This window comes from Myotis lucifugus, unplaced genomic scaffold (genome assembly GCF_000147115.1).
Source record: "Myotis lucifugus unplaced genomic scaffold, Myoluc2.0 scaffold_3, whole genome shotgun sequence".
Taxonomy (NCBI): domain Eukaryota; kingdom Metazoa; phylum Chordata; class Mammalia; order Chiroptera; family Vespertilionidae; genus Myotis; species Myotis lucifugus.
This window is the reverse complement of record NW_005871051.1, coordinates 27,493,514-27,510,671: the sequence shown is the minus strand read 5'-3', so window position 1 is coordinate 27,510,671 and position 17,158 is coordinate 27,493,514. Positions and strand designations below refer to the sequence as shown.

Sequence of the window (17,158 nt, the reverse complement as noted above, 5' to 3'; positions counted from 1 at the left end):
CTAAAGAGAGTTGCAGGTCTAGGCCAGGTAAACAGGGATTCTGCAGGTCTGAAAAAAACGGTGCTCCCAATCAGAAGGGCCAGATCGCCCCTAGCAGTTCACACCAGCCTTACTTCTTGAAAATTGCTAACCAACCATTTTTCTTTTCAAAATAAACACTATTTCTCTCAACTTCAGTTTGCAAAATATTACCCCAATTCCATTGGACTAAAAAACTGGAATTTTACTGACATAATTGGATTATGAGGTTTAAAGATTGATGGAACTTTTCTGTTCCAAATATAATTGTTCAAATACCAAACCTAAACGGGTATGTTGAAGTCCTTACATAGTTAGAGCCAGAGTAACACTGCCGGCTCCATGGCAGGGTGGCCCAGCAGAGGGGGTCAAGAAGCTATCAAAACCATAGGAGTTGTGAACCCTGTTACAGAAGGACCTGGGAATCTTGGGGAACATGTCACCTTTTCTGCAGCCATAGCTTATCAAGAAAATGAAGGCTACTTTAGTCCCTCTAGTTCTCTCTGTGCCTGCTCATTTCTCAGATCTCAGCTCAAGCACCAATGAGTGACCTTAGCAGCTTGCTCACACAGACATTATAGCACTTGACATACTCTGCTGTAATTTATCTGAGTATAAATCTGTATCCCTAAGAAACAGTACAGTCTTGAAGAATAAAGGCTGGGCCTTACCTGTCTATGTACTTCCAGTGACTAATTTACTACTTGGCATATATGATATATACACATATATAATAATATATGTAAATAAATGTATACAGGAGAGAAGAAAGAAGAAAAGGGAAGACACGGAAGGTTTTATTTAGGAATTTATGGACTATGTATTAATTTATTCATAGCACATGTTTTTTAGCATGCACTGGAACTCATTCCTAGTTCTCTTGACATTCCTGGGGAAATTAATATTCATAAAAACTTTGTGAAGGTTCTGAACCTCTGAGCAAAAGAAATCATAGTACTATAAATCCCTGTATCAAGTACCTCTCTCCTCCATTACAAATCTATATTTGACTACTATTTAAGACACTTATTTACTTTTTTTTTTGGTTAATCCTCACCTGAGTATAATTTTTCCATTGATTTTTAGAGAGAGTAGAAGGGAGGGAGAGATACAGAGAGAGAAACATCAATGGAGAGATACACATCGATTGGTTGCCTCCTGTGGGCACAGATTGAGCCTGCAACAGTCTGCGGGCCAACACTCTAACCAGGGGTCCTCAAACTATGGCCCGTGGGCCACATGCGGCCCGCCGAAAACATTTATCTGGCCCGCCAGGTGTTTTTGCCGCCGCTGCCTGTCCTGCTTAGCAGCCGACTCATCCCGGGCCTACAGTGCGCATGTGTGGAATGTCTGAGGGACAGTGAACTGGCCCCCTGTTTAAAAAGTTTGAGGACCTCTGCCACTGAGCCAAACTGGCTAGGGCCTGTTTAACACATTTGACTCATGCTCTTCTGCTATGACTGAGGTTCCATGAGAACAGAGACCAGACCTGTATTTGTTCACTGTTGATTCCCCGCTCTACTGTAAATATTTGTTAGTTTAAAAACTGAATAACTCTATTACAAAACCAGTCAAAGAAAAGGGAAAGGTAATCAGATCCAAATACTTCAGCATACTATGGACTTCTCTTTGTTTTTTTCTCTCTCTTTGTTTTTTATTGTAAAAAAATAAAAACTTAACCATGACAACATAACCACCTGGTGTCCTCACAAGGTGTGTGGGTGAGGTGATGAGGTGTACAGATGAAAGTCAGCACTCCAGAACACCAAGGCGATGACATTGGCAATCCCATTAGATTCTATGCTTTCAGCCATGAGTGGGTATTTACAGAAATTATCTAATTTTAGCTAAACTAATCTTCACAAAATAGAAAAGTGGCTAAAAATGATTATTGCAAAGATCCACAGATTAAAGATAACACTAAACTAATAATAACACTAATACTACCAACACCAGGAAAATAGCAGAGTTGACATATCTTCTCCTAATAGGAATTCATAATCAGTCACATTATGATTTCAAAACAATGACTAGTCAATCACATGCTACCAAGCAGATACTTAGACAAAATTAAGCACACTTAATCTGTCCCTTCAAGGTAAAGTTGACATTTTAACAATGAGGAAAAAAGTTATTTCTTTTTAAACAAAATAAAACAAAAACTCAAGTGTTAAAGATAAAATTTTAAAAATGGATATCATTAAATGTTTCTATTGTTATACAGTTTGGGAGCCTTAAATGATCTAAGTGTATAAACTATAAAACTACTCGTATCTAGCCCTAGCTGGCATTGCTCAGTGGTTAGAGCATTGCCCACCCACCCAAGTATTGCAGGTTCGATTCCCAGTCAAGGGCACGTACCTGGGTTACAGGTTTGATCCCCAGCCCTGGCTGAGGTGCATGTGGGAAGCAACCAATCGATGTGTCTCTCTCACATTGCTGTCTCTCTCTCTGCCCTCCCATTCTCTCCGAAAATAAATGAAAAAAATATCCTTGGGTGAGAATTAACAAAAACAGAAAGAAAAAAAAAACAATTACTTATACCTATACACTTAAATATCCTAGCAGAATTTTCTAACTAGTTTTTAAAGATGCCAACTAAAGAATAATCCAGGATTAAGAACACATTTTTTTTAATCAAAAAATGTAGCACCTTTCAATTAGTCCACAAGAACTGACAATGAAAGATGGAAATTTATTAGCTGGATTACAAAATGAATCTGAATATAATCAGTGAATAGGATGAAAAATGAATACTATAATTTAGTAAATTCGGGTATCTTTTTCAGTTATGATAACCATTAAAAGCAAAACTAAGTACCAAAATTTACAGAACCTGTAATTAGACCTTTGCATACCCATATCATAAGTTGTTAAAGCAAAATTTTTAAAAAAGAATATTTAATCACATTACTTTCATCAAAAGAAAAATTATTAATATGAAGTTTTTTATACCTTTACAATGAAAATATTTTAAAATTTATTTCATTCTCATTTTTCTACTTTTATGTAAATTTACAATGCACATAATAAATTAGTAAAGTAGTAAGTACATTTGTAATTTTACAATAAAGAGACATACATTATTGGAATGTATGTTCAACAAAGTTTAGAGATTACTACTTTATAACATCAAAAAGCAGTTGAAAGATTTTAGGTCAAAGGAGTAAAAAAAGAAAAAAGATCAGATTTGAATTTTAGAAACATAATCCTAGAGATAATAGGCAGAGAGAAAGTGTTTGGATACTTAGACAAAATTAAACACACTTAATCTGTCCCTTCAAGGTAAAGTTGACATTTTAACAATGAGTAAAAAAAGTTATTTCTTTTTAAACAAAATAAAACAAAAAACTCAAGTGTTAAAGATAAAATTTTTTAAATGGATATCTTTAAATGTTTCTATTGTTATACAGTTTGGGAGCCTTAAATGATCTAAGTGTATAAACTATAAACCTACTCGTATCTAGCCCTAGCTGGCATTGCTCAGTAGTTAGAGCATTGCCCACCCACCCAAGTGTTGCAGGTTCAATTCCCAGTCAAGGGCACATACCTGGGTTACAGGAGGTTAAAGTGATTTAAAAAATAAAATAAAATAATCCCTGTTACTATGCTAACAGCAGACAACATTCTATAAGCCCCTTGTATCTTTAAAGCCCTTTGCAGGACACATTGGTATATTTTAACAGAGGCTTTAGGCAGAGCAAGGCCTCCTATTCTGTGGTCAACCAGAGGCAATGGGGACCGAAGAAAAAGGCGAGTTGGAGACATGAGAGGGAACTGAGAGCAACACTGGGCTCTATGACTATTGAAGTGCCTTATTACTTATCTACTAGAGGCCCAGTGCATGAAATTCATGCACAGGTAGGGTCCCTAGGTCTGGCTGGGCAATCAGAGCCAATCAGGTTTACCGTCTCCCCGCCTCCCCACCTCCTCCTTCCCTTGCTCCCTCAGCGCCCCACCACCAACGCTGCTGGTCACCCGCCATGTTCCGTGCCACCCACTGGTGGTCAGCGCATGTCATAGCGAGCGATGGAACTCCCCATCTCCCGGTCAAACTCCCGAGGGGACAATTTGCATATTAGCCTTTTATTATATAGGATAGGCTAGGAGTAAGACTAGAAATGATAGAGCACTTCTCTTTTCTGATAGTCTAATTTATAATTTTTAATAGTTATAAAAGTTATTTTAAAATAATTTAAATAATAGAAAAATTTATAAAATGAAAAGTAAAATATTGCCTTTCTACCTCCTACTACTCTACTGAGTTTGCACATGCCAATCACTGTCAATAACCATAGAAAAAAGTCTGGATTTCTTCCAGGAATTTTTACTGTATATATACTTTTATGTGTATATATATATGGAGGCATATACATTTATAGAGTTTTTGTATTATTTAACTATATAAAAAATAGACTCATTCATATTGGTCTGAATTGCTTCTTTTCCTTCACAATCTGTAACAGCCATTGTTTTAGGACAGTGCATATGGATTTAGCGCCTTTTTTACAGCTGTAGGGAATGCTATCTTACTGACATGACATAGGTTATTTAACCATCCTTCATTGATAGTCATTGGCGGCATTACCTTTACAATAATGAACATGTATACTTCTATACTTCCTGAGTAGGATTCCTAGAAGTGGAGTACTTTTAAAACGTTGATGTTTTAAATGGCTACAGAATGGCTATAGTAATTTATATTTCAAACAATAAAGTTCAGCCATTCATTCTGACCTATCTATTAAAATTTTTTATAGATTCCTAGATTTAAAAAAAATCTCAGAAAATAATCCCCACAATTTGTAGCTGAGTAAACAAAGGTTCAGAGAGAGCAAGGCTATGGGCCCAAGATCTCAAAGCTTCTGAGATGAGATAATAGGACAGCAGGAGTTCCACGAATAGCGGTTACTGCTGAAAGACAGGACAGCAACTTCAGTTAACGGACTTCAAAAATAATGTGTTCCACCAGAGCTACTAACAAGTAGGAAAAGGGACATACTGTCATCTTTTCCTTGCCTAATTTCAGCAAGAAAAGGAAAAAAGGTAGTAAATTCCTAAAAGATACAATAGCAAAAGGGGGCACAGAAGAAGGATTCTCAAAGTAGGTGGAAGAATGGGCACCAAGAGCTAAAGGTATCATAAGTTCAGCTGCATGAAGTGAGCAAGTGTGGTGGAAAAGACTCTGACATGGGATGACCTTAGCAAAAAACCTTCCACAGCCTCAGTGGGTTGTATGAAAAGTTTCTTGGTTCTAACTATCTCCATGTGGCATCCAAAATGAATGCCAGTACTGAAACCAAATTCTAAAGAGAAATATCAGAAAAGAACTAACATCCCACAATGAAGAAACATCTTCAAAGAAGATGTTGTTATAAAAATACCACAAAAGTACTTTCCAACAAATTCCAGACCTAAAAGTAAAGCTTTAAAATGAAGCTCCAAGCAGAGTCTTGAATCCTTTGCTCTGTGCCTGAAGAGGCCCATTTAAAGGAAGGCACTTCTAACCAGATAACACTGTCTTTATTCGACCAGACTTATGGGGCAGAGCAATGAGAAAGCAAGGTGGCAACTGGACCCTTTGAAATCTGGATGATCTAGAGCAGGGGACAGCACGCTTTTTCTATAAAGGGCCAGAGAACAAATCTATTAGGCTTTGCAGGCCATAGGTCTCTGTTATAGTTATTCAACTCTGCTATTGTAGTGTAAAAATACACCCAGAGACAATGCATAACTGAACAAGCATGGTTGTGTTCCAATGCAACTTTATGGATGCTGAAATTTGAATTTCACATAATAATCATAAAAGATTATTCTTGTTTTGATTTTCCTAATGATTTAAAAATATAAAATCATTCTTAGCTCATCGGCTGTACATAAACAGGCAGTGGGCTAGATTTTGCTGGTGGACCACAATCTGACAACCTCTGGTACAGAGCATTTAATTGTCAACTGAACTGAACTTGAATGCGGATGGAAGATGGAAACATCTGAGCCCAGCTCCTAGGAAAGTTAAGTTAGAAAGCAAAAAGGTAGAAACATGTTTTTCTTAAAGAGCTTCATGTATTTACCTTAAATCTCTTCTCTTGCTGAATTCCTCTGGTGGTATTGTCCAGGGCAGGTCTTGAGGAAGACATTCTAAAACTTCTGAAGAGAAATCAGAGAAATCCACACCATACTCTGTTAGTATTCCTTCTGTTTCAGGCTCAATTTCACCAGCCTGCCCAAGACTCTTAGCCAGCTGCCTGTGGACAAGACAGAGAGAAACAAGTGTGTTAGTCAGTAAAGGGAAGACAGGTACCCATTTCCTCTCTAAAACTGACCCGAGTAGGAAAGTCTTCAAAATCCCTTGCCCTTCCCCTAGTAGGAACACCCTCACCAGTGAATGAGGGGCCAAGCAGAAGAGACAATGATATACGTGGCCTGTTAAAGCCATGACTACTATGTAATGTTAACTTTCTTCAGGAATTCTGTCCTAGGGAGTAGAGCCAGACAGCTTTCCTTTGGACTCCAGCAATTGTTTTTAATGGAGAAGTCAAACTGATATTGTTAAAAGCTTTTGTCAATTTTTTCTCTTGTTTACCTTCAGAGACAATTCTGATCAACCCAGTTTGTTGTTAAATCATTAGTTTCACAGTCCCTATACCTTAAGTCATGCTCACTAGATTAGATTCAATGTTTATATTTCACAATTCTACAAATTTTACCTTAATATTTTAAAGTATTTTATCTCAACACAAAAGTAATATATGTTCATAGAATTTGGAAAATACAGAAATGCACTGAGATGAAATTTATCTGTAATCCAGTCACCAGGCAAAATGCTATTCACATTTGAGGGTACTGGTCTATTAAAAGTAAGATTGCATTTAATGGGATAGTTCTGACATTATGAGTAGGGTTCCACCTTCAGGGGGCCGATCTCACTCTTTATCTGTGGGTCACCTATACATATGTCAAAACTGAAAGCTCCCATTCTCATATATATTGGCATACCACATATAGACCACAAGTTACATGTTAAATACAGATATCCAACAGGAAATGCAATATATGAAGCAGCTGCCTTTGTAAAGGGTTCTGGAGACCAAAGATGGCTACTTCTGTTTTGCAGGTCTACCAGAGTGATCTAGGAATCCACTCTCAGCTCTTCCTGCAAGGAATTTAGATCTGCCATTAGAGTCTTTTCTGGGATAATTCAATTTCTTAGAAGAAGATACCATTTCTAATGTAAGGGTAGATGCCTGGCCGCCAGAGTCCTTAGGTGCACAGTGGTGGAAGGGGTGGAGAATGTGACTGCCTCATATATAGACTTCCAACAAATTCCCATTTTCAGCCTTGCTACTAGAACACGGCAGTGGTGGCAGCAAGGCTGGCCCCATTTCTCACACGCCAGCCAAGAGAGAGAAGCCCACAGTGGACACATGCACCTGCCCACCAGCATAGGCTCCAGGTAGCCTGTGAATTCCTTACGTACAATGTAGGCTCAGATCAGTGTCTTTTCCTCACATCTAGATGGTGATCTCCCAGAAAGCACATCAAAAAGCCAAAGATAGCAAAAATACAAAGTAAAAAAATAACAGAAAGCTAACTGGAAGATCCACAAATATTTGGAAATTTAAAAACTATGGGTTAAAGGGGGGGGGGAGAATTTTAACTGACTAGAACACAACATCAATATTTATGAAAAACAGCTAAAACAGTGCTTTCAGGAAATTTTACAGCATTAAGTGCTCATTTTAAAAAAGAAGAAATGTGTCAAATCAATTTCTAAGCTTCTACCTTAAAAACATGAAAAAAAGAAAAGCAAATTAGATCCCAGGTAAGCAGAAAGAAAGAAATAAGAAAGAAGAATCAATGGATAGAAAATTGGGAAAGAAAAACAATAAACTAAAATCTGATTCTTTGAAAAGAGAATGAAATAGATAAGTTTCTGGTGAGGCTGACCAAGAAAAATAAAGAAAGACACAAGTTGCCAATATCAGGAATGAGAGAGGGAACATCATTACAGATCCTACAAGCATTAAAAGTATAGGAAAAAATTATGATTTTAACCCAATAAATTCAACATCTTGGATGAAATGGATCAACTCCATGAAAGACACAAACTGTAAGATTATTCAAGCAGAAACCCATATCTAAATATTCCTATACCTATTTAAAACCTTACAAAGAAAACTCCAGGCCCAAATGGCTTTACTGATGAATGCTACCAAGTATTTAAGAAAAAATTAATACCAATTCCACACAAGCTTTCAAATATAGAACAAAACAAAATACTTTCCAACTAGTTTCATGAAGTTAGCATTACCTCGATGCCAAAATCAGACAAAGAATACATTAGATCAATATCCGTCATGAATAACTTTTTAAATTTTGAGCAAGCTTTTAAATTTTAAATCCCACAGACTTAAAATTCTGATAAAATATTAGCAAACAGAATTCAGTAATATATAAAAAGCATAATACATCATGACCACATAATTCAAGATTTGTCCAACATTAAAAGTCAATCAACATAATTAGTCATATTAGCAAATAATGAGGAAAACATATACAATCCTCTCAAAAGATGCAGAAACAGCATTTGATGAAATCTATCCATGATCAAAACTCTCAGCAAATGAGTAATGAAGAAGAACATCCTCAATTACAGCTAATGCCAAACTCAGTGGGGAAAGACTAAATTAACTTTCCTCTGGATTAGGAAGAAGACAAGGGTGTTCACTCTCACCAGCACTATTAAACATGGTATTGGAGGTCCTAGTGAATGCCATTAAGCAAGAAAAAAGAAAGAAAAGGCATACAAATTGGAAAGAATGACTTCCACATTGCATGTAAATGGTTCAAAGGACTATCACTCCCATTATAGAAATGGCCAGCCCCCTGCATAATGCCTGGACTCTCTTTATAGAAGACCTCTCTCGTTCTATGAAAGTCCAGTAGCCAGCACACTGTATGACTTAGACTCTGCTTCTACTCAAGACTCTGATTGTGAAGAGAATGACACAAAGACAAAGAAGTGCTTAGAATTTATTCATGGCAGCTAGAATGGTTTCTAGTGACATATCAGTGTCTGGTGGCAATGCTGTCCTGAAAGGTAGCAGTAAGAATTGTTGGCATTATGACCAAACTTATCCTGATAAACAGATGATGGCTGGACTTCTTGCTCTTGCCTCTCCAGATCTGCCTTGGTTCCTACCCATGACTTCCTCAGGACAATCAAGACTCTTAATTGTTTCTGTGAGTCCTTCAATATCCTTCTAATAAATTCCTTTTCCAACCCAAGATGGTTTCTTTTTCTTTCTTTCTTTCTTTTTTTAAATTGATTTCAGAGAGGAAAGGAGAGGGAGAGAGAGATAGAAACATCAATGTTTAGAGAGAATCACTGATCAGCTGCCTCCTGCATGCCCCACACTGGGGATGGAGCCTGCAACCCCGGCATGTGCCCTGACCAGGAATTGAACCTTGAGCTCCTGGTTCATAGATCCACGCTCAACCACTGAGCCATGCTGGCCAGGCGAGCTGGTTTCTTTTGTTTGTACCAAAAATGAAAACAGTTGAAGACTCAGGTCTCATTAATTTTCAAAATGCTAATTCATTTTCAAAATCACTACATTATTACCTATGTTCACTAGAACAAAGTTCTCACTGAGTATGTGGAGAATCTATTGTCACTATCTTTAAAGTTTGAAGGACATTTTGAAAATTCATTAGTATTTTGAAAATTAATGAAACCTGAGTTACCTCCAACTCACCTAAAACCATTTATTATTTTCACAAGTTCATGTGGTTCTGTTTTCTACATCCATCTCTTAATACTAATGTCTTTAACTGACTAAGTTCTTAGTTGCAAGCACAAGAAACTAACTCTGGTTAGAAAAGGAATTTATTGGAAAGATATCAAAGAGTTCACAGAAATAGTAAGAGACTTGTAGAACCTGAAAAGGGGATAGAAACAAAGAATTACACGCTCAACTTCAAAATTCTTGATTCCAGACTAATGGGAAACTTAGGGTTTTTCTATGTATATCAAAAAGATACTTTGAGTCACTTACAGGATAAGATGGGGGGGAAATTCAAAGGGTAATAAATGATCCTATATAATAAAAGAGAAACATGTAAATTGACCATCCCTCTGCTACACTCACCAGCCAATCAGGCGTGAGTATGCAAATTAACCCAACAAAGATGGCAGGTTAATTTGCATACACAGGCACCGGGCGGAGAGCAGAGTGGGAGAGCCGGTGGCTTGGGGGGACGTGGCTCCCTTGGTCGCTCCCCCCAAGCCGCCAGGTGGAGAAGCAGAGCCGGATCCCCGTGCTCTAGTTTTCCCTTCCTGCTCTGTCTCCATCCCATGGCCTTTCACTCTGCCAATTCCCCCAAGCCGCTGGGTGGAGAGCAGAGAGGGAGAGCTGGCGGCTTGGAGGACTTGGCAGAGTGAAAGGCCATGGGATGGAGACAGAGCAGGAAGGGAAAACCAAGAGCACGGGAGCACCAGGAATTCTGGGAATAGTAGTTCTGGTGGCAGCCCCAGGACCAGAAGCGGAAGCCCAGAGCGCGGGGAGGAGGAAGCGGAAGCCCAGAGCACAGGGAGCACCAGGAATGCTGGGAATCGTAATTCTGGTGGCAGACACATCTCCTAGACACTAGAGCAAAGTGAGCCTGGAGCAAATTACTGTTGCGGTGGGGGATGGAGGGAAAGCAAAGGTGAGAGACCTAAGTAAAATCAGAGTGTCTAGAAAAAATTAAAGGGACAATATCCTAAAACTTCCAGGAAATCTCCACCAATGAAGCAAAGAACAAAAAAGCCTCTATTATTCTGTGAGCAACAAACCAAACTGAGTTGGGATCTCAGACAACTCGCTCATATGATTGCAAAGACAGACAGAAACTCCCAGATTGGAGAGGGCTCCACTGAGGGCTCCCAGATTGGAGAGGGTGCAGGTTGGACTGAGGGACCCCCCACACCCCCAGTGCACGAATGTCGTGCACCGGGCCTCTAGTTATATCATAAAAGTCATGGTCTCACTAACTTTTTTATGTGAGAAGTTGGGGGTACTAATCAGAAAGGTGAAATTCAGAGAACCAGATTTACACACACACACACATACACACACACACGTCCTATTACATAGGACGATGGCTGGTTCCAAATGACCTTCCATTCTCACAAGTCATAAGTGGACTATGATAGTATTATATCCATTCTAAGGGTTGTTTCTAAAAAGACAGTAGAGCAGCAACTTCCTCCCTGCAACAGAACTTCAAGCAATATGTCCATGGTCTACTCTGGCTGAGGAAAGGTGGTCTGATGGATAAGTACCTGAAAGAGGCAAGTTTGGAGGACTGGTGACCAGGACACCTGGTGAAGACAAGTGGATGAAATGGATCTACTGAAATGAGCCCAGAATATGACTATTTGTATTCCATGAGAATGCTCAGCAAAATACTTCCACTGTGGAGGCAGAACAACCTGTTCTAAGAATGTCAACCAACCTCATTCCCTAGCCACTACAGTGCTTTTCAATGGGCATAAGTACAAAGTACATGTTAGCAGGAAATTAGCTCCACAGTATGAACTTCCTCTTACTAAAGATGACCTGACTACCACCCCTGCAGGACACCAGTTTGTCAGCACCAGCTACCAACTCTGAGCCTCTGACACAAAAGCACAGCAGAAGGACCCAACAACTATTTGATGGCGGGTTAAGTTCACTGAGCTCTTCTGTGATGGAGAGCTAATTCTGGGTTTAGATTTGCTATCTTCATTTGTTCTACCTACTTGGCTTGTATAAATACCACAATCCATAGATTTACCAAGTATCAGCCATTATGTTATCACATTCAACATTGTAATCAACAATTTATCCTCATAGAAGTAGCAAAGCCTATTGAAATCACTGATTAGAATGGTGTACTGACAGACTACATTGAGAGGCAACACCTTCTCAGGATAAAGTACTATTCTCCAGACAGAACATTGCTCTTAGTACCCTAGAGCCATGTACATGATCTGGGTGGGGAGGAGTTGAATCTTTCAATATCATGCTTAAAACCTAACCATAATAATCACAGCAATACTCACCTCTACAGCTGGAAGGTTTTTAGTATCTCTGGGGACACTATAGTAATTCCTCTGAATTGGAAGCTAAGACTCTAAGAAACCTGACTGATATAAATAAGGCATAAAATATACTGCCCACTTCCTTCCTGGAAAAATACTTGCAATTCAAGCCAGCTGAGAGATGACTCTGAGGTAAGGATTCAAGAATGGCAAGTCATAAGTCACACAAGTTCAGGAGGCACACAGAATTCCAAGAAAGAAGAACCCAAAGAGGCCCACCCCAAGGGATATCATAATTAAAATGCCAAAAATTAAAGACAAAGAGAGAATCTTAAAGGCAGCAGAGAAAAGCAACTTGTTACCTACTAAGAAGCTCACATAAAGCTGTCAGTTATTTTCTTCAGAAACACTATAGGCCAGAAGGAAATGGCATGAAGTATTCAAGGTAATGAAAAACAAGGATCTGAAATCAAAACTACTATATCCAGCAAGGCTATCCTTCAAAAATAGATGGTAAAACAAAGAGATTCCCAGACCAAAAAAAAAAGGCTAAAGGAGTTTATCACCACCAAACCAACATTGCAAGAAATGTTAAAGGGACTGCTGTATTCATAAGAAGAAACAGAGATATAGGCATAAAGAATTAAAATGGCAATAAATAAGTATCTATCAATATTCACCTTAACAGTAAATAGATTAAATGCTCCATTCAAAAGACATAGGGTAGCTGAATGGATAATAAAGCATGACCCAAATATATGCTGTCTACAAGAGATCCACCTCAGAACAAAAGACTCACACAAGATGAGAGTGAAGGGATGGAAAAAATTTCCATGCAAATGGAAATTTAAAAAAAAAAAGCTGGGATAGCAATACTCGTATCTGACAAAATAGACTTCAAAATGAAGGCTGTAACAAGAGACAATAAAAATCATTACACATATTAAAGGGGCTGATCCAACAAGAGGATATAAACCTGTTAAAAATATATGCACCCAATGTAAGAACACCTAAATATAAAATAAAAAAAAACTTCTGGAGGATATTAAGGAAGAGATCGACAGCAATACAGTCATATGGGGGGGGGGGGTGCGGGAGGGAGGACTTTAACTCCCTACTGACTTCACTGGATAGATCTTCCAGGTAAAAAAAATCAACAAGAAACAGTGACTCTAAATGATACACAAAATCAGATGGATTTAATTGACATTTATAGAACATTTCACCCCGAAGTTGCAGAATATACATTCTTCTCAAATGCACATGGGTCATTCTCAAAGATAGACCACAAATTAGGACACAAAACAAGTCTCTACAAGTTCAAGAACATTGAAACTATATTGATCATCTTCTTAGATCACAATGGAATGAAATTAGAAATCAATTACGGTAAAAACACTCAAACACATGGAGGCTAAAGAGCATGTTATTAAACAACAAATGAGTTACCAATGAGATCAAGAAAAAAAGAGAAGAATTCCTGGAAACTAATGAAAATGAACACACATAACCTAAAATCTCTGGGACACAGCAAAAGCAGAACTGAGAAGGAAGTTCATAGCACTATAGGCCTTCCTCAAAAAACAATAACATTTTTAAATAAACTATCTAACCCTACAACTTAAAGAATTAGAAAGAGCACAACAAGAAAAGCCCAGAGTAAGTAGAAGGAAGGAAATAATAAAGATTAGAGCAGAAATAAATGACATAGAGACTAAAAGAAAAATACAAAAGATCAATGAAACCAAGAGCTGGTTCTTTGAAAAGATAAACAAGATTGATGAACCTTTAGCCAGACTCATCAAGAAAGAAAGAGGACCCAAATAATTAAAATCAGAAATGAAAGTGGTGAAGTAACAACTGACATCACAAAAATACAAAGGATTGTAAGAAAATACTATGAACAACTATATGCCAACAAGCTGGACAATATGGACAAAATGGACAAATTCCTAGAAAAAAAACACAATCTTCCAAAACTGAATTAGGAAGAACCAAAAAACCTGAATAGATTGATGAAACTGAAGCAGTAATAATAATAATAATAAATACCAGCAAACAAAAGCCCTGGTCCGATGGCTTCACAGGGGAGTTTTACCAAACATTCAAAGAAGAACTAACACCTATACTCCTCAAACTATTCAAAAAAAATCTAAGAGGAAGGAACACTTCCACACTCTTTTTGGAATTATCCTAATTCCAAAGACAGATAAAGACACAGAGAAAGAGAATTATAGGCCAATATTCCTGATGAACATAGATGCTAAAATCCTCAACAAAATGTTAGCAAATCAGATCCAGCAATACGTTAAAAATATCAGACACCAATACCAATAAATCCCACCAATACCAAGTGGGATTTATTCCAGGAATGCAAGGCTGGTGCAATATTTGCAAATCAATAAATGTGATACATCACATAAATAAATTGAAAGACAAAAATCACACAATCATATCAATAGACCCAGAAAAAGCATTAGACAAAATCCAACACCCATTTTTGATTAAAAAAAAACACACAACTTTCAGCAATGTGGGAATAGAGCAGTGGTTCTCAACCTTCCTAATGCCGCGACCCTTTAATACAGTTCCTCATGTTGTGGTGACCCCCAACCATAAGATTATTTTCGTTGCTACTTCATAACTGTAATTTTGCTACTGTTATGAATCGTAATGTAAATATCTGATATGCAGGATGTATTTTCATTGTTACAAATTGAACATAATTAAAGCATAGTGATTAATCACAAAAACAATATGTAATTATATATGTGTTTTCCGATGGTCTTAAGCGACCCCTGTGAAAGGGTCGTTTGACCCCCAAAGGGGTCGCGACCCACAGGTTGAGAACCACTGGAATAGAGGGCTCAAACCTCAACATAATAAAGGCTATACATGATAAACCTACAGCCAACACTATTACTCAATGGGCAAAAACTAAAAGCATTCCCCCTAAGAAAAGGAATAAGACAGGGATATCTGCTTTCATCACTCTTATTTAACATAGTATTGGAAGTCTTAGCCACAGTGATCAGAGAAGAAAATATGAAAGGCATCCAAATTTGAAAGGAGAAAGTAAAACTGTCATTATTCACAGATAACATGATATTGTACATATAAAACCCTAAAGACCATCTACTAGATCTTCCAGATAAAAAATCAACAAGGAAACAGTGACTCTAAATGATACACTAGATCAGATGGATTTAATTGACATTTACTGGATTTAAAAAATGAATTCGACAACATAGCAGGATACATAATTAACACCCAGAAATTGATGGCATTTTTATACACCAAAAATAAATTCTCAGGAAGAGAAACTAAAAAAAAAATCCTATTTACCATTGCAACAAAAAAATTAAGATACTTAGGAATAAGCTAAGGAGGTAAAAGACTTGTACTTGGAAAACTACAGGATGTTGAAAAACAAGATAGAGGAATATATAAACAAGTGGAAGAATATACTACCATGTTCATGGATTGGTAGAATTAACATCATTTAAATGTCCATATTACCCAAATCAATCTATAGATTCAATGCAATTCCATATTAAAATATCAATGGCATATTTCACAGATCTAGAACAAATACTCCAAAAATTTATATGGAACCAAAAAAGACTCTGAACAGCCACAGCAATCTTGAGAAAGAAGAACGAAGTTGGAGGGATTAATACCAAATATCAAGTTATATTGCAAAGCGACTGTAATCAAAACAACCTGATACTGTAAACAAGAACAGGCATATAGATCAATGGAACAGAATAGAGATCCCAGAAATCGACCCAAGCCATTATGCTCAATTAGTATTTGACAAAGGAGGCAAGAGCATACAATGGAGTCAAGACAGTCTCTTCAATAAATGTTGTTGGGGAAATTGGACAGGTACATGCAAAAAAATGAAACTAGACCATCAACTTAGACCAGCCGTGGGCAAACTACAGCCCGCGGGCCAGATCCGGCCCGTTTGAAATGAATAAAACTAAAAAAAAGAGACCGTACCCTTTTATGTAATGATGTTTACTTTGAATTTATATTAGTTCACACAAACACTCCATCCATGCTTTTGTTCCGGCCTCCGGTCCAGTTTAAGAACCCATTGTGGCCCTCGAGTCAAAAAGTTTGCCCACCCCTGACTTAGACCATACATAAGAATAAACTCAAAAAGGATAAAAGACTTAAATGTAAGTGGTGAAACCATAAAAATCCTAGAAGAAACCTTAGGAAGCAAAATCTCGGACATCTCTCATAGCAATATGTTTGTGGATGCATCTCTAAGGGCAAGGGAAACAAAGGAGAAAATAAACAAATGGTACTACATCAAAATAAAAAGCTTTTGCACAGCAAAAGAAACCATCACAAAATGAAAAGGGAGCCCACTGTATGGGAGAACATATTTGCCAATGATACATCTGGTAAGAGGTTACATAATTTCCAAATATATAAGAACTCATATACCTTAACAAAGGGAAGATAAACAATCCAATTAAAAAATGGGCAAAGAAAAAAAAAAGAGCCAAGGACCTAAATAGACACTTCTCCAAAGTAGACATACAGATGGCCAAGAGACATATGAAAAAATGGTCCAAGTTACTAATCATCAAAGGGATGCAAATTGAAATGACAATAAAGTATTACTTCACACCTGTCAGAATGGCTACCATTAACAAATCAACAAATGACAAGTGCTGGTGAGGATGTGGAGAAAAGGAAACCCTAGTACACTGCTGGTGCAGCCACTATGGAAAACAGTATGGAGTTTCCTCAAAAAATTAAAAATGAAACTATCATTTGACACAGTGATCCCACTTCTAGGAATATATCCTAAAAAATCGAAACACCAATCAGAAAGAATATATGCACCGCTATGTTCATAGCAGTGTAATTTACAAAGGCTAAGATCTGGAAACAGCCCAAGTGCCCATCAGTAGATGACTGGATTTAAAAAGTTGTGGTACATTTACACCATGGAATACTATGCAGCTGTAAAAAAGGAGGATCTCTTACCCTTTGAGATAGCATGGAGGGACCTGGAGAGTATTATGCTAAGTGAAATAGGCCATTCAGAGA

The 17,158-nt window shown here is 37.6% G+C and overlaps 1 protein-coding gene across 1 annotated transcript in view; it reads right to left on the bottom strand.

Annotated features, from left to right (window-relative positions):
* Positions 1–17,158, bottom strand: part of DIS3L2 (DIS3 like 3'-5' exoribonuclease 2) — a 304,622-nt gene that overhangs the window by 147,495 nt on the left and 139,969 nt on the right. Inside the window, 1 exon segment of the mRNA XM_014463733.2 lies at positions 6,090–6,263. Within this exon segment, the coding sequence (XP_014319219.1) occupies positions 6,090–6,263 (174 nt within the window).